Source organism: Pan troglodytes, chromosome 4 (genome assembly GCF_028858775.2).
Source record: "Pan troglodytes isolate AG18354 chromosome 4, NHGRI_mPanTro3-v2.0_pri, whole genome shotgun sequence".
In the NCBI taxonomy this organism is placed as follows: domain Eukaryota; kingdom Metazoa; phylum Chordata; class Mammalia; order Primates; family Hominidae; genus Pan; species Pan troglodytes.
Window position 1 is genome coordinate 146,755,436 of NC_072402.2, and position 17,701 is coordinate 146,773,136.

The 17,701-nt window shown below is 44.0% G+C and overlaps 1 protein-coding gene across 4 annotated transcripts in view; it reads right to left on the bottom strand.

The window, feature by feature from the left end:
* The window catches only part of SH3TC2 (SH3 domain and tetratricopeptide repeats 2), a 188,961-nt gene that overhangs the window by 72,958 nt on the left and 98,302 nt on the right, over positions 1-17,701 (bottom strand). For 3 of the 4 annotated variants that reach the window (XM_063810804.1, XM_016954013.4, XM_527069.8), the window contains exons 5-12: positions 17,029-17,172; positions 15,746-15,947; positions 14,935-15,008; positions 12,624-12,819; positions 5,888-6,021; positions 3,003-3,044; positions 1,186-2,880; positions 898-1,078 (exon numbers count right to left, since the gene is read on the bottom strand). In XM_063810804.1, coding sequence (XP_063666874.1) covers positions 898-1,078; positions 1,186-2,880; positions 3,003-3,044; positions 5,888-6,021; positions 12,624-12,819; positions 14,935-15,008; positions 15,746-15,947; positions 17,029-17,172 — 2,668 coding nt within the window. Of the gene's footprint in view, positions 1-897; positions 2,881-3,002; positions 3,045-5,887; positions 6,022-12,623; positions 12,820-14,934; positions 15,009-15,745; positions 15,948-17,028; positions 17,173-17,701 lie in introns of all 4 variants that reach the window. The other variant, XR_010157034.1, reaches the window with a different exon arrangement.

Consider the following 17,701-nt stretch of genomic DNA (forward strand, 5'->3'; position numbering starts at 1 on the left):
TTAGACCAGTGAAGAAACAATGAAGAGAAAACCAACAGAAGATGGCAAAATCTGCAAGTGATAATAATGTGAATACCAAAGGGTTAAAGGAGGTATTTGGGTTAAACTGTTAAGTTTTGATTTATTTTTACAAAAATGAGGATTTTTAAGGTAGTCCTAAAAAATCAATCACAAAACAAAGAATGCTCCATTGTGCTGTTACATCATTTTGTCAGCACAATTAAGCCAAAAAGTCAACACTCCTTTTATTCCATGTTTATTCTAAGACTTAATGCAAAGTTGAAATTGTAATCTAAATATTCTTAACTAAAAGGTGAAAACACACTTCATTTCATAATCTACAATTTCATTTTAAAGGTAAGTTCCCGATAAAACTTTTTTTTACCATGACATTTTACACCCCTGCTTTCAGTGGGGGTGACCTTTCTTTAAAACCAGTTGCCCTTGGCAATGAAGACCTCCTGAAGGTTCCTCTGTCCTTGGTATAACTGCCACTTCTCTAAATTATGCAGCCTCAGTCATGATCCTGTGACAGGTGGTTATAGAAACACACAAGTAACAGTGGCATTACTGAGACCTATCTATGTATCAGGCACAGTTATGAGTGTTTTATGAGCATTAACTCATTTATCCTTCACAATAACACTATAAGATAGATGCCATTATTATCTTCCTTTGGCTGATGAGGAAACTGAGACATGGAGAAATTAAATAGCTTGCCCAAGGCTACACCACTAATAAGTGATGGATGCATTGTGGTGGCTGCAGAGCCCTTGCTCTTTTGCACAAAGCCCCGCCTGTACCTTGTACATTTGGACTTGCTTCCTGTGGGAAAGAACACTGTTTCTCCTTAAGGAAGGAAAGCTGCTTCTAGGACAGTTCCTGACCTTGACTCACCTGGCGGTATTTAGGTTCCGATAAAGCTGCCCCAGGGACTCCAGCAGCCTCCCTTCCATCTCCCGGTCCCTGAGTTGCTGAGCCAGGGCCAGCCAGTGCTCATGGTAGGTGATGCATGCCTCAGGGTTTGGGGACACAGAGCTGTAGAAATGGCAGAGGGATTTGGTGGCCTGAAGCTGACCTGAACACAAAGCAGGGACATGAATGAGATGACTTGAGATAGGAAATGGATAAAACTTGATCCAACACTTTTCTCTATAGCTTCCCAGCAGCATGGGACATACTTACTCTTTAGATGTCGATGCCTTAAGCCAAACAGCAATGCCATTTCATAACAAAGAAGGCCATGGGTCAGCTGGTGTCCAGACACCAGAACTTGGGCCAACCAGAGAAACACCTGTACTAATTCCATGTCTGTCTCCTTACTGGCCTGAAGTTCACAATAGAGTCGTACAGCCTGCAGGAGATAGTTTCTGGCTGGATGCTGAGCCCAGGACTTAAGGCTCAGGTGGCCAAGATTGGCCATAGCCACTGCCTGGTTATGCACATCTCCCACCTCCTGGGCTCTGTTCAAGGCCCGAAGATAGCTCTTGGCTGCCCTGTTCACCCGGCCTTCACCTTGGAGTGCAAGTCCCAGGAGGTTATAGACAACTCCCCTTTGAGTGAGACTCTCTGTCTCCTTCAGGGAGCATAGCAGTGGCTCAAGCACATCCAAAGCCTTCTTGGCCTGGCTGGCTAAGAGATAGGCCCATGCCAGGCAGAGAGAAGACTCAAAGGATTCCTGCTCACCCAGCAGCTGCCCTAGCACCAAGGCCTGGCTCAGGTAGTGGATGGCACCGTCAGGAGACCTGTGCTCGAGGTATACTTTGGAAAGGATGAGACACAGGGCCCTCTGGGTGCTCCGGTCTGCTAGTTCCTCACAGGCAGCCAGGGCCTGTCTGAGCATTGGGCAGGCCAAGGCAGAAACTTCACCCCAGCCTGGGGAAGGAAAGCCAAGGAGCTTGGTTGTGTTCTGGAGGACAAGGTGGACCTGCCAAATAGGAAGAGACATCCCTTGGGCACTCTGGATACCATGTTGCTGGACAGAGGCCACTGCAAGGTGTGGAAGATATTTCTTGTCATACAGAAAACTCAAAACACTGGCCACAGCCTCAGAGGCAGGAGGGTGTCCAGAGAGGAGCTGCAGGCGCTCGGCAAAGGGCAGGACCTCCTCATGCCGGCCTAGGCTCAGGAGCAAGCGGATGGCCAGAAAGCAGGCCCTGGCCTCCAGCGGGCTGCTGCCCACCACAATCCCCTGGCGCAGGACGTAGGCCACCACGTCGAGTTCATGCTTGGCACTAGACTCATGGTCAGGCAGGCAGGCCAGCAGGGCACCTGCCTTTTCCAACAGGGCGGAGCCTTTATGTCTCAGCCTCTGTTTCAGGTAGATGGCAGCCAAATTGATGTACAGAGTGGCCACCAAGGATAGGTCCTCAAATGCTCCATTGAGAATGTGGATGGCCTCCTCGAAGTACACCCTGGCCTGAGAGAGTTTGACCTTCCTGATGCTCAGCCGGCCCAGGAGGAAGCAGAGCCGGGCATGGGCCCAGGTCATGTGGCTCTTCTTGGCCCACTTTCTTGATGCCTCCAGGTAGGCCACAAACTCATCCTCCTCAGAGAAGCTATAAAAGGAAGAAGTGAGGAAAGAGAAGGAGAAGTCATAGAGACTCTTAAAGTGGTCAGCATAACCCTCATGATCCAGAAAAGCCAATATGGGGGCGAAGTTCTCAGCCTCCTCCTCCTGACCAGTGCTTAGGTCCATGAGCAGTTCCGGGTCATCAAGGTCATCAGGCTCCGGCAGGCGATAGCTGTCTGAGGTGGCCGAGAGGAGCTCCTCCTCCAGGCTGGAGTCCTCAGAGCTGCTGGACTGTCTGGACCCCACGGCCTGATGCTCCTCCCAGGCTCTGCCAGGCCTGACCTCCTTGAAGCCTTCAGGCTGGGATGCTGTAAGGACAGGCAAAGTTGAGCAACCTTGGGCACCTGCACCTAAGGTGGCCGCTCTTGGCAAGAGGACAGAAGTGCTGTCCTCAAGGATGAATGTCAGGTTCAGCATGATCGCTACTCACCACTCAGATCATTTGGAGGATTCTGGATGGATTCAAACCCACCTAAGTAGAGATGAAGAACAGGTCTGGTGTTAGGTCAGGATGGGCCACCATGCCCATGCCTCCAGGTGTACCCCAGACCAGTGGCCTCTTAGGAGCCTTGGCATTTAAGACCTTCAGTCATCATTAAGGAACAGGGCAGAATTATCCTTTCACCCATCATCTTAAGAGCTGTAGGGGCCTAATCATCTTGTTTAACCCATGCACTTTACAGTTGGGAACCAAGGTATACGTGAAACTCAGAGTCCGAGAAGAAAACCTGGAAACACAGGCTCTATGTCAAGAGGTATGGGTACCGTAGGGGGGTGGGGGGTGGGGACAGTGGGGGTCCTGATAGAATCTGAAGATCAGAGAGATGCAGCTCCCAAATCTCTCAGCGAGTTCACGATGGAGCCAGGACACAACTCCCAGCACAGAACACGTGGGAGCACATGGTGCTGCCTCCCACTTCTAAATGTATCACATCCTTCCTTCTTGCTTCCTCCATTCATTCATGATTCATCCACTTGGCAGACATTGGTTCCATGTGTCCACTGGGCTGGACACTGTGTTTGTAAAAGTGGCAGGGGCGAGGGGCCAGAAGTGAAGGGCAAATAAAAAGGAGCAAGGATGCATCTGAGACTGAAGTAGAGGATGGGAGAATCTGGAGTGCAGTTTTAGACCTTTGGGGTTTGAGGTAGCTGCAGGAGCTCTAGGAAGATAATGATGTAGGTCTGGAGCCAAGGAGAAAAACTGAGACTTTGCAAACACAGGTTTGTGACCCAAAGCAGGTCACAAGTTGCTGGCCAGAGTCCCAGGACTAAATGTAATCACACAGGTGAGGCATTTGGGGGAAAAGAAAAGCAGCAGGGGAGTGAGGGAGTGAGGGAGTAGGGGGAGTTTGTTAGTAAGCCTGGGCAACTCACTGGCAGCCAGTAGCCAGTGAGGGAGACTGAAAAGGCACAGTCAGAGAGAAAAGGGGGTTACAGAGGCCAAGGTGACTTAAAACATAACCACCTATTGCCACCAAGTGCAACCGGACTAGGTAAGAACCAAGAAGACACCTTGGGTTTGGCAGTGAAGAAGTGACCACTGTTGGCTAAAGCAACCACAGTGGAACTGTGGAGGTGAAGGCTAGCTTCACAATCCACAGGATGGTAGCTGCTAGAGGGAAGATTCTACCTCTTCTTAGCAGAGAAGTAACAACTGTCTGTGCCACCACCCTGAGTTCTCTAGTGAACTTTGAGGACCAGCAAGCCCCTCACCAAGTCAAACCTTTTCCTGCTGTTCTCCAGGAGGGCATCTCCAGAGATTGTCATTGCAGAACCTCCAGATCTGTAACCCCCAGAGGGTAGAAAGCCCTGCAGCTAAAGATGAAGAGCTATAGAGCTTGGCTAAGGAGAGCTGTTCAAGTGCCCTGGCCTCTCTGATGTGGAGGGGTACACGCCCCTCTTGGGCCACCTCTTCTCATCTGGCCAGGACACCAAGAGTGTGAGTGATGTGCAAGTTACAAAATGGTGTCCCCTCTCTAGGAGGAAGAATTACAAAGGGCCATCCTTCCCTATGGTATACACCTTGGGGAAGCTGCAATTTACCAACAAGATGTTCTCCTGCTGCTTGCCTTGGTGCTGGGGCAGCCTGCACAACCATAAGGTGCGGACTGCACGCCGCAGAGCTGCACTCCTGATCTTTGAGTGAGAGTCAAGTGCTGTCTGGGGCCTCCTCTTACATCCTCCCCACCACTGGACCAACAGCTGGCAGAAATCATGATCCAAGTCTGTGCCCAGGCCTTCTCCCCAAGGAACACTGCTAGTACACCTCAATTTTCAGACATCAGGCTCCTGCCTACTGGGCAGTGTTTACAGCTCTAGCTTCCTGCTCAACCTCATAAGGCAATATGATCTGCTTGTGGCTTGTGGCAAGAAAGCTCTGCTAGGGCAGGGTGCTGATGCCTGAGGCATGTGCTTTCACAAACACTCTTTATGCACGGACAAAGCTCTCAACTCCCTGCTCTACTCCTGGGAGATGACCTGAGGGCCCCTTCAGCAGAATCTCTAGCTGTATCCATAAAATATGGATCATCTAATCTGGCTACACAAGAGCGGACACAATGTCACCATCAATGAAGAGATGGGAGAAACAAAAATTCTTCCTCAAGTCACCATCAATGAGAAAATGTACTCCCTGACACACAGCAGTAGGCCTTTCTCAAAGTAAGAGTATCATTCATTCAGTCAGTCAGTCCTTCAGACACTGCTGAAAACCAGTCAGTTTGTCAGAGGAATCTTTCACAATTGTTGAGATCTGATCCCATGACACAGAAAACATCCAAGACTAACACACCCAACAACTCAAAGTCATTTTGTGTCAGGGGCAGTGTGGTAAAGTGGATTGCTCTGACTAGCAGTTCTTATCCTAGCTCAGGCACTAATTCGTTTAGGCCTGTTTCCCAATCTGTAATGTGAGACAAGAAATCATCTCTTAAGGCCTTTTCACAGCGGTAACATTTACAGCCCCACCCATCTCACTGGGGGCCTACTTCAGTCCTAGAAGGTACCTCAGCCAGGACTCAGGAAGTTCTCCTTCCCCAAGATTAGGAGGGAAGACCCAGTACAGCCAATCACCCATGGTATAGGTGAGTTGGTTTCATCATGTCTCATAGTTCCCCTGCAACCCCAGAATTACCTGAAATCTAAAGTGAAATGCTGCTAATCAAATATGATTCAGGTCGTCAACAGAATAGTGGTCATGGCCACCCAAATTCATGAATAGGATTAGAATTTAGGGGTATTCTATTCCTGGTTAGGGACACTATCTTATTCTTGAGGACCCCAGGCTTTTGAAGGTGTCTGAGGACCAACACTCACTGAGCCGGTAGACAGATGTGATGTCAGTGCGAGCAAGAGTGTGGAGGAAGCTGGAACACTCAGTCTGCTTATCACTTCCCAGGGCCAACAGGGAGCATCTCTCCTCATCACTGAGAAAGGCAGAGTTCCTGCTCCTGCATCGGGGCAAAAAACACAGGGACAGATTAGTGCAAGGCTTCAGACTCCATCTCCTCTTCTCTCCACACTAGGATGTAGTGGAGGATGCAGAAAAGTCATCAAACCAACTTCCCGTAAATGAAATTAGATTCCTCATCTCACCGTTGCATACTGTATTTATACTGCCAAAAAAGAAGAGCTACTAGCACATCATGCTGGGAGAACTGAGGGGTGTGGTTGTCCAGTAGGTCAAAGTGGGGATGAAAACACCCCTTCTCTTAAAACCCCATCTCCCAAGAAAAACAAAGCCCCTTCTCTCAACCTCTACCCATTCTTTGAGACCCCATGGTACCCATTTTTAATGGAAGAAAGAGGAATCAATTGCCCTAAATGGAAGGGTTGAAAAGGGACCATTAAAAAGTTTATTTGTCCTTAGGTTATTTCAAGAAAAAGCAAGGGACAAGTGACACAATCTAGAAGAACAATGAAGAAAATCTGACCATGGTCAGAGGAATCTTTCACCATTGTTAAGGTCTGATTCCATGGCATAGAACAACAGTTTAGTCAACATTAAGAGGATTGGAATCACTAAGGGAAAGAAGCGGGTAAAAGGAAGATTAGGGGAGCTGAAAGAAATCATTATAAACAATAAAGATCTTGATACTCATGCTGTTGTGTAAACTAACTGTTAAGCCTAATTTGCTTACTAGAGATTTGTTACAGAATTAAATAATAAAAAACTAGAAGTGCCTTAGAAGCTACTGGGTTGCATCTATCTAAACAATTTTTTAGGCCATTTTTAGTTCTAAATAGAGAATGTTTTAATGTCAGAACCCATTTTGAAAACAAAATTAACTTGGAAGCCCAGGAGTTAATAATAGCTAATACTTTGGGAGGAAGTGGTATGAAGAACCAGATACTGTTATTTTATTTAATCCACACATTTGCCATACAAGGCACGTACTACTCTTATCCTTTTTACAGATGAATAAACTGAGGCACAGCAAAATGAAGTTGGTGGTTAGGGAGTGGTAGAGCAGGACATAAGAACTTCTCTAATTAAAGCAGTGTTCAAGGAGGGGATGGGATGGGGGTACTGTAATCAGCCATTACCATTTGTCCCCATAACTCAGGTAAATGTAATTTGAAAGCCCATGATGAGAACACTATTAATAGTACCACACTGACTGGGCCCCCATCTCCCTGGGCTGATCGCCAGATTCCTCCCAACACCACGGAAGCTTCTAATCTCAAAACAGCATGTAATTGAAATCTACAACTAAATTCAACTGGGATAAATTGATCCCAAAGTTTTATAGATCTCTTAAATTTTACAATGTATTCCTAAATTTACTATTTAATTTACTGTTTATAACAACTTTATGGTGCAGGTTTTTTTAATCCATGTTTGTAGATTAAGAAAAGGATTCAGAACCGTTCAGTGACATGCTAAGAATTGCATGGCTAGAAAGTGGTAAAGCGGAAACTAAAACTGAGGTCTTCTACCTCTGCGTGCATTGCCTCACAGCATCTGCTAAAGTCCTGAGTTCCAGGACAACTTAGAGAATGTAGAATTTAGAGAAAGGCCAAGAAGCTTGACAAATTGCATTAGATATTTCCAAACATGAAAACTGGGTTAGAAGAACATGGCAAAGCTTCTGGCAATATGGCAGGTTAAAGGGCTCTAAAAGGGCCACTCTCCCCCATATCTATAGAAAAATTTGTAACAAAGATGAATATTTTAGTACATTATTTAAAGAAAGAAAGGGAAATCACTGGAAGCCAGTAACAAAAGCAAAAACCAAACCCAGATTGGCAGGTGAAAGCAGATGGCCCAGAGCTCCTGGTGGTTTCAGCTGGGACTCTGCCCTTCAGAACTGGGGTTGACCTTCTAATGCCCACCCCAAGGACAGGAGATGTGATTTAGACCTGCCTGAAGCAGGGAGCCCATTAAACTCCCTGGAGTCTGAAAGGGTTCAACTTCTGTAAAGAGCAGATTGAAAAATTTCTTCCTACCTGCCGAGAACACACTTTTCATCTATTTGAGTTCCTGGAAAACATCAAACACCTAGGCTTATGCCACTGGGATGTGTGGGATCTGAATTTACACTACCTGGTGTTGGTACCACATTCCAAGAATTAATAGTAAAAAATCAGTCCTGGATCATTACTCCCTAAGGTTCCAGGAGAAGCAAATGCAAAACCTAGTCAGCAAGGTTTTCTTCAGTCCAGGATCCATATAAAACCCATCTTTTAAAATGTTGAAAATTAGTTCATGTAACAAAAAATACAAACCATGCAATAAAATGAACTATTCACAAAGAGAGCCAGCAGATACACAAATAACTATATTAACACTACAAAAAACTAGAAATGACAATAATCTGAAGAAGAATTTATATGAATGATTAAAAAGGTGAAATAATAAGAAAAAATAGAAGCTACAATGAAAAGATGGAGCACTGTGAGAAGAAACAGCCATATATGAAAAATAGCAAAATATAAATCGTAGAAAATGGAAAATAAAGGCACAGAAATTAAGAACTACATGGATGGGTTAAACAGCAAGTTTAGTCATAGCAGAGGTGAGAATTAGTGAAACTGAAGATTATGTCAAGAAAATCAATCAGAATTTAGCCTGGTGTGACAAAAAGATAAAAAATATAAAAGAACTGATTAAGCAAGAATGAGGATAGAGTAAGTCCAACATACCTCTAATAGGAATTCCAGAAGAGAGACTAAAAAGAACGAGAGAGAGGCAATATTCAAAGGAAGAAGGACTGAAAATTTTCCAGAATTGAAGAAAGACATGAATCTTCGTATTGAAGAAACACACCAAGTCCTGAGCAAAATAAATAAATATAATATCATTTTTAACATGATGTCCATTTCTTTATGCTTACAGGTCTTTTTAAGTTCTCTATTTCTCCTACACCTCCTTTCTTGGTTTAATTACTATTGACAGTTCAATTTCATAGAATGAATGAATTAAATATGAAAGATAAGATCATAAATTAATGAAATAAAAACAAAGAAAGTAGACAAAAATAATCAAAGCAAATGCTGTCATTAATGAAGTATCATTATAAAAACAAAAATCAATAAAGATGGTCAACAAAAGAAAAAATGATTCTCTGAAAAGACAAGCAAAATGGACAAGGCCCTGGCAACATGGATTTGCAATTTTATAGTTAAAGTTATTTTTTCCTGCAAACTTTGAAGATGTTATGCTATACCTAGCTAAATTATAATTCAAGAGTATATGTTAAGTGTTATATATATTTAAGACAGGCCAAGACTCAGGACTGAGAGTATTTATAACCCACAGATCTTCACTGAAAATAGCTACTAAAATAGATACTCTATGAAGAAGAAGTGGACAACTTGCTGTCAATATGTAATAAAATATATTACACGTAGACACATCATGCAAATAAATGGCTATGAGACCAATGGCAAAATTATTAGTGTCAAAAATAGATTCCACAAGAAATTGAATTATAAAGACACAGGCAATATGAAGAATAAAAGAAGGAATGTAACAAAAGAATGTTTTCTAACTGTAATACTATAAAATACTAGCTTTTTTCCTATTTTCTTTTTTCTGGTTTTGAGTACATTAATTTATCAATCTGACTTATTTTTTTAATTTAGGCACTTAAGTATACACACATACTTTAGGGAGTAATATACAAGCACAAAAAGAAAACCTACACGGAGAAGATGGAGACTTCAGCAAAGGCTGAATTTCTTCTCAGACCCTGACACCCAGCAAACATAGACAAGAGTGACACCCAGTGGCCAGTCGGATGGCAGCGTGCAGAGACTTCAGCTGCTTGCTTGCGTGGAGTTGGGTCATTCCTCTGAGCTCAAAACCCATCCCTCTGTTGCTGTGATTCAAGGAGCTCCGATATCTGGAGAGTGCTTTGGGGGATATGCAAGGAGCCAGTTCCCCTCTTCTCCTTGTGCCACCCCTCCCTGTTTTCTGACTCATTTTCCCCTTCGGTACCAATTGTGCAATCTCTGGTGCATTGGGTCGCACAACTGACCAGGCACAGGAGAATGTCATAGTCCACCTCACACAGCACAGAGGACGCTGCTCTTCAGTGTGAGAGGACCCCTTACAACTAAGCCAGTGAAAATATGATGACTGAATTAATTCAGTAGTGCTGACTTACTGTCATTTGAGGTAAATTAGCGTGAGGTGCAGAAGTCCAAATATAAGTTATGAAAATGACATCTGTCCCCAATATCCTATTAAAACTGCCTCTCAAGATCACCACCCACAACAATGGCAATGACACAAACAACAATAAGAACAAGTGCCTGTGGATCATACACACACACACACTGTGCCAGGCACCATTCTAAGGGCTTTGTGTGTATTATTAGCTCATTTAAAGTCACGGCAATCCTATTAGGCAAGTGCTAACATTCTACACATTTTACAGATGAGAAAACTGAGGCATGGAGAGATAAATGAATATGTCCAAAGACAAGGAGCTGGTAAGCCAGTGGAGGCACAAGCTGCACTCACATGGTCATGAATGCCTTTTGGGGACCCTGACTCCGCAACTCTGTAAGCCATGTAGCTACTGTGCTTCCAGAAGACCTCCCAATGGCCAGTCCCAAAGGCCTTTCTTTCCTCACTTGGCCCTGCTGTACCTCTCTGATGACAGCACAGGTGTCAGCCAGCCCCGCCTCCCCCGCAGCTCGTTTCTTCCTCTCTGTGGCTCCTCTGTCTCCTCTCTGCGTTCTCTCTTCCTCTGCTCTGTAAATGGAGGCATCCTCCAGGGTTCTTCCCCCATTCCTATTTTCCATCCTCTTTTTTCTTTCTCCCTTTCACTGGGACTTCTCACCAGAATGTATTGGATTTAATGTCAGGATTTAAAATCACCAGGACATTTAATGAGAGCTCACTGGATTTAATGTCAGGATTCTAAAGTTCCAGAGGGAAGGCCTTGGGTTCAGCTCCTTCATCCCTGGGGTCCTCTGTTCCCCCTGTGGTAACATGAAGGGGTGGTTCAGAGCAATGTTCTCACCTTGGTTGCCCACCAGCCCCACCTGGGGAGCTTTTATCAATATAATTGCCCAGCCTCCATCCAGACCAGTTACACAACAGCCTCTGGAGGCAGAACACAGGTGTCCATATTTGTAAAGCTCCTGGAATCTTTGACTTCCTGTCCATTGGTCCTCAGCAGTGGCCTTCCTCTCCATTCTCACCTTTTTCTAAGTGCCACCGTGGGCTTCTCGCTGGTCTCCTGCCTCCAGATTCCCCCTGATGATGCATGCCTCCCCCAAAGCCAGGTTTCATTTCCTAGAGAAAAGGTCCAGTCATATAATATGCCACCCTTGCTCCAAGACATGCAGTAGCTCCCCATTCTCTGCCAGGTTAAGGAAAGGGCCCTCACACAGGCATTCCCAGGTTTCCAGAGCATGGACCCACCTTTGCTGCACCAGTGACCTTCTGGTAACTTCCTCCAAACTACATGAGTCGTTCTTCAAGCACTGACTCACTTTCCTACCTATGACCTCTTTTCCCATCAACATCTGTTGAAATATTTTACATTGTGCAAAGCTTAATTCACATGTCCCCTTCTTCATGAAGTTCTCTTGATATCCTTTTCTTCCTTACAAGTCCCGATAGTTCTCCATACCTCTCCAGGAGCTCAGTGAGTGGTCTTCCTTGTTTATAGTTATTTGGACTCCCACATTTCTACATAGAAAAAAATAACCTTCTGTCTCCTCCTCTCCCCACGAAGGGCAGGGCTTACAGGCAGCTTCTGCCCCTTGGTCTGCTCTCTTCATTGGCTATTTCCCACAAGAGAAAGAATTTCAGTCTCTGTTCAGATCGTTAGACATTTCTGGGGCCACATTTTCCCAGTGTAGGGCGCTATGTTGTGTCAGTGTTAGGAGCCAACTCTCCCTTTCCTCGTGTACTTCCTGCGCCCAGGCTTTCTACTGTTTCCTATCCCCACATAGGAAGCCCACTCCAAAAAGATGGAGCAATACCCCATATCTCTGTCCTTCCATGACAGGGTGGGTGGAGCAGGCTGATCACCTTCTCCTGATTGGCCAGGCAGATGGGTCTGCTCCTCAGAACCAGCCTTTCTGGATTCAAGGCAGAAGAGAGTAAGAGAAACACTCTGCCCTCCTAGCCAATGCTGAAGTCACACATTGGCATTCAGCTTGAAAGCTGAATGAGTGAAGATCTACATGGGACCCACCTCCCAGCCCTACGTGGGATCAGCATGCTGCTAATCTATTTATCCCCGTGTGTGCCCTTCCTCTGAAGGGGCCCTGTGGTTAGACAGGGTGGGTAGCAGGATCCAAGTACCAAAACCACACCCTCAGTGCCTAACAGCATGCCCTTTGTCTTGGAGTTTTGCTTCCCTCCTTGCACAGAGGAAGTCCTCAGTGACCACCTGTTAAAATAAACTGAACTGATGCATTCTCTCCTTTCTATCACTCTCTGTATCAACCTTGGTGTCAGCATGTGCTTTTCTGGCTCCATGTTACCAGGGCACCCTCGAAGCTCAACTGCAAATCTGCTCAAAGAGGGGAGGGACCCCTGGGAAAGGCAGCCCAGCTCCAGGACATGCTCACTGTCAATACTCACATTGGGGAATAAGAATCAGGATCTATGTTCCTGGTGGGGACAAAGCCCACTTGTCCTGAACTCGTCGACTTTCCAATGAACCACTGAAGCCCAGGTATGACAAAGCCGATGATCTCAATGCTTTCTCCCTGGTAGAAATTCAGTTCATCCTTTTCTCCTGGCTCATAACCCTTCAAGGCCTTACAGCGTCCTCTGCCTGTGGAAAATAGCACACAGATCAGCTACAGAAGACATGGACAGCTGAGCCTCCCATCACCTTCCAATGCAATAGAAAATGAGGGGTTCCCAGACTTTAGAATGTCAAGGACCAGTAACATTTCACTCCCCTCCCCACCCAAAAATTGGCAGGAATGACACAGGACAATTTGCTTTTCATTTTGCCAAACTAGGACATATTTTTAAAAGAACTACAATCCACTTTCACCAAAGAAAAAATGTTTTAACAAACACAAAAAAAGATTCTCAGATAGCGGATATGCCTTAAAAATGAATAAACATAGCTTATGGGAAACTGGAAAGCTCACTGTATTGTCCTGGTTTGTCTGATTTTGCCACTGTAATGTAAATGCTTTGTCATGGTTGGCACAAATCCACAGACCAGTGTGTGAGAACCACTCGACCAGAGAAGCTCTCCATGTCCTTCCAGCTCCTTTGGCCTCTATGACCCTCAGTCTCCCCAACTGGAAAATGGGGATAATAGGAATACCTGCTGCTTATAAATATTAAAGAGAATCAAAGAGATACAGTGCACAATGCCTGGTACCTGGTCAACCCTCAATAAACATTAGCCTTATTACCACTGGTGGAATAGAAAGCTGCTAATGACTTAGAAGGATCTAAAAGACTCCCTTTCAGACTACGGTACTCAATCTGATAAATTGCCTACCTAGGATCTAGCAATGACCTTTTGATGAATGTTTTTCTGTCCAGTTTACAAAGTACAATTTGCACTCACTTTCTCAGGTCTTCTCAAGAGCTTCAAAGGGCACGGAAACTATCAGAATCCCCTTTTCCCAGGTTACGGAGGGAGAGAGAGGGTATGAGATTTGTCTAAGGATCTTATGCATGGCAAAACTGGGTCTAGAGCTTAAGTCTTCAGGCTGCTGGTTAGCCTCTCCATTAATCCTGGTGGAGATAAAGGCTTTTATGTGCCTCAGTTTCCATATTTGCTTTAGCTTCTCTGCTAAAGCTACTAGCCTATTTTTTCTGACATTTTTGGTCAAGTTTCTAGATTGTGTTTTCAAGATCAGAAATTCTCACTATTTTGTGGGTCAATGGGATCTACCATGTGTTAAATATCTACATTGTAAGAGAAACTGTGCAAAGTGATTTATGGCTGTCATTTTGTTTGGTTCTCATAACAACATTTAAGTTGGTTTTATTGTATCATTTTACTAATGAGGAAGTTGCAACATAGGGCAGGTAGATTGGCCAAGATCACACTGGTTTTAAGTCAAGGAGCCAGAATTTGAACCAGAATAGACTTCAAAGCCTTGCGTTCTAACTACAAGGCTGTACTGCTTTAGGAAGCTAAAAATCTTGTTTGTCATCAGTAATTTATTAGATCTCATGTCTGGGTTCCATAATCCTATTTCTTTTTTTGTGTTATTTGGGCTCAGCACTTATAAAATTGTACTTTGTGGTAGGAGTGTGTGGGAGGGAGGTGAAGGGGAGTTCTAAAGATGAAGATGAACAGAAGGTATTTCTAGATGTCTAAAAAGTGTTGGACTTCATTATCCAGTAGATAAGGATCTACAGTACTTACAGATATGTGTGTGTATACACACATACAGATTACTTAAATTGTGTGTGTGTGTGTGTATAATTCATTTATTCAACAAATTTTTACTGAGTACCCTTATGTGCCAGGCATTTCTACTCTTCCTAAATTCAAAGTTAATTTTACAAAACTCTAAGGGAAATTAGAAAATGTTTTGACCAGAGATTGAAACAGGCAGCCCACAGGCCGCATTTGGCTCACGAAACATTTAATTTGGCCCTGTTTTTTCACTCATATATCTTAAAATCCCTAATTATTCCTGCCATTCCCTAATACCTTCCATCCAGGCCCCCTAGCATCTGTGTGTCCTGCCCACACCTGCAGGCATTTGTAGCTGCCCCCTGGATTGAGACCTCTCATTTCACAGGCAGGGAAAACCATGTGCACAGACAGAAACTGGCTTCCCTAAATCCAGTTCCTAGCAGAGACGAGACAAAAATTCACATCAACTGACTCCAAACCTGCAGATAAAATTGAGAGGCAGGACAACATTATCTCCCTAACAATACTATGTTTTTGACTCAGCCATACCAATCTGATAGGAGCCTGTCCAATCCCTCTTCCTGGAGAGGCCACAGCTTCCTGGATAATTCTTTAGGAACCACCTGCCAATGAAAACATGGGGTTTGCAAACACAGATTTCAAAAAATTGCAACAATGAACAGAACAGTCTATCAGAATAATGATGATGATGATGAGTATTGTTTTTTCTCTTATTTAAATGATGGCAAAAGTTTATTGAGAACTTACTTTCTACCAGGACCTGTGAAAAGGTGAGAAGTTAGTAGACCTGGGATATTTTGTGGCTCCAAAAGTAGTTTGTCAGTTAAATAACTAACAAACAATCCCTTTACACTTGAACTGTCAGATCTCTGCCAGAGCCACACAGGTCCATGGTGTGGGGTAATGTTTACTGTCAATCTGTATATTTAAGTTTATCATATCTTCCAGCAGGATTTCTTAAACTTTAGTGTGAAAAGCATCTCCTAGGAAGTTTATTTAAAATGAAGATTCCTAGACTCAACCCCAAGAGAGTCTAAGGAGGCCCAGACAAGTGGTCCCCAGTCCATACATGGAGAAACACTACATTGGCGGTCGTGTGGTATATTTGCTGCTAGGTACGATGCCCATCTGAAATTTAGAGTTGTCTCCAATTTCATCAGATTGTTAAAATTCTTGGTTGTTAAAAAAGAAAAGAAAAAGACAGAAAGATAAAGACCCACCCAGAATCTGTTCTCTCCTCCACACTATGGATGCCCATATCTGAAAGCATGCCTACTCTGTTCTGTGCAAACCTCAGTCTGCTCTGGGACTTGCTCCCAGGAGGCAGATGGCTACTCACTGGTGGAAAGGGAGAGGCAGAGGCTCCAAGGCTGACACCAGTACCAGGCCCCGCTGACCTGTCACCAAAGACACGCCTTCCAACTCGGACCCAGCTTCTGCCATCTTCACCGAGATTAACTCATTCTTGCAAAGTGTCAAGCATTCCCCTTCCTTCTCGGCTGGTGGAGTCACGGAGCACAGGGCTCTGCAGAAGAAGTGGCCTGTGGATAATGAGAAAAGCAATGGCTTTCTAAGGAGTAGCAGGAAGTGAAAACGGATTATCACACAAAGTAATGCTTCTATTCAGAGCTGGAGTACTTTTCTTCCTGGAAGTAAAGTAGACGTTTCACAGGGGAGACACTAAAAGAGGCCTTATGATCCCAGGAACACTGATACCAGGAAGAAAAAAGCCATTGAGAGGGAATTCAGTTAAAACGGACACCAACATTTCTAATAATCTATGAGAAAAAGGCTTAATTGGGACTTTATCTTGAAAAAGAGATGAAAACTTGTGAAAATATATTTATATTTAATAGAATTTCATTTATTGTTGCAACCTCATGATTAAAATTAGAACCAAAAAAGAATTGATTAAATTAGTTTGGGTGAATATAATTACTCCAATAAGTTTTATAATAGCATGATATTAAATTCTTTCCTTCATGCAATATTTCTGCAATGCAATCATAAGAAGAATCCTTTTTGCAAAAATATCATATGCAAATCTGGCTCTTTCCACGTGTCTGTGATGTCATCAGGCTTATCCACCTCATAGTTGTTAATTGGTAGATGATAACCTTGATGGGATTCTCACCTATAAACAGATCAAGAGGTGCTCCAAGAGGTTCCTCAACATCACTTTCCTCACTTTCATAAAAAACTTCAAGTTTTGCAACATTTGCAACTTTATTTTACAATCAAATTTTATCACATGTTTGGAAAGGGGTTTGCTGATTTTGGGTAGACATTAGACTTATGTGGAAAACTTTCCAAAATATGCCAATACCTGGGCCCCCACCTTCAGAGATTTAATGGGCCTAAGTGGAGCCCTGGCTTGGGTATCTTAGTAAAACTCTCCAAGCAGTTCTAACATCAATCAGTGAGACTGACTAGCACAGATGTTCGTGTAATGTCAGTGTTGAACTCAGAGGAATGTTCGAAGTACTATTATAACAGGTGGGTTCATTTGTGAATATTCCATGTTTGAATGATTTTTCCCTCCCTTTGCATCCTGCTTATTTCAGGGCCTCTGGTAGCAAATATCTGAATAAGATCCCATCTCTACCCCTATGCCACACTCACCTTCCTGTATCAGGAGTCCCAGGTATATTGTTTCCAGGTGTTTATCATCTACAGACACTTGGATCTCTGTATCCTCCACCAATATGCAGTTGAGCCAGTACTTGTGGTCAAAGAGGAGATGTTCTAGACACATGGATACGTAGCCTAAGAAGTCAAGCCAACAAGATTTCTGAACAAAATGATTTCTGACATAGCTGAGCACAGAAGAGAGTGAGAAAATTCCCTCCTGAGCTTGATTCCCAGACCACAAGCCCCAACCTGCCATTTAACTGGAATTAAAACAACATAAGAGGCAAAGCCAGACATTTTCTAGAATGAGTTGAGTCTTCTCAACATCTGTTGGGAAATACAAGTCATTTCTAAATGTTATTTACCATTTCAACATATTGTGAGTTTCCATAAATGCATAATGAGATGACCAAAACCAACTGCCTTTTTCTAATACAGCCACGGAGGTCTCCAAGTTTACAGTGTTGACTATGGGGGTTCCTAGTGCCCCCTTAAAGTTCTCCTGACCTGAGGTTCAAACTACTGTGTCCCTGATGATGCAGTGGCTGAGGAGGTTCTACATGGCTCCCCCTCAGTGAATTTCAGGAGTCAGGATTTCCTTCCACCCACCAGCTCTGACCCTGCCCCTCCTCCAATGCCCAGAAGATCTCTCTGGTAAAAGCAG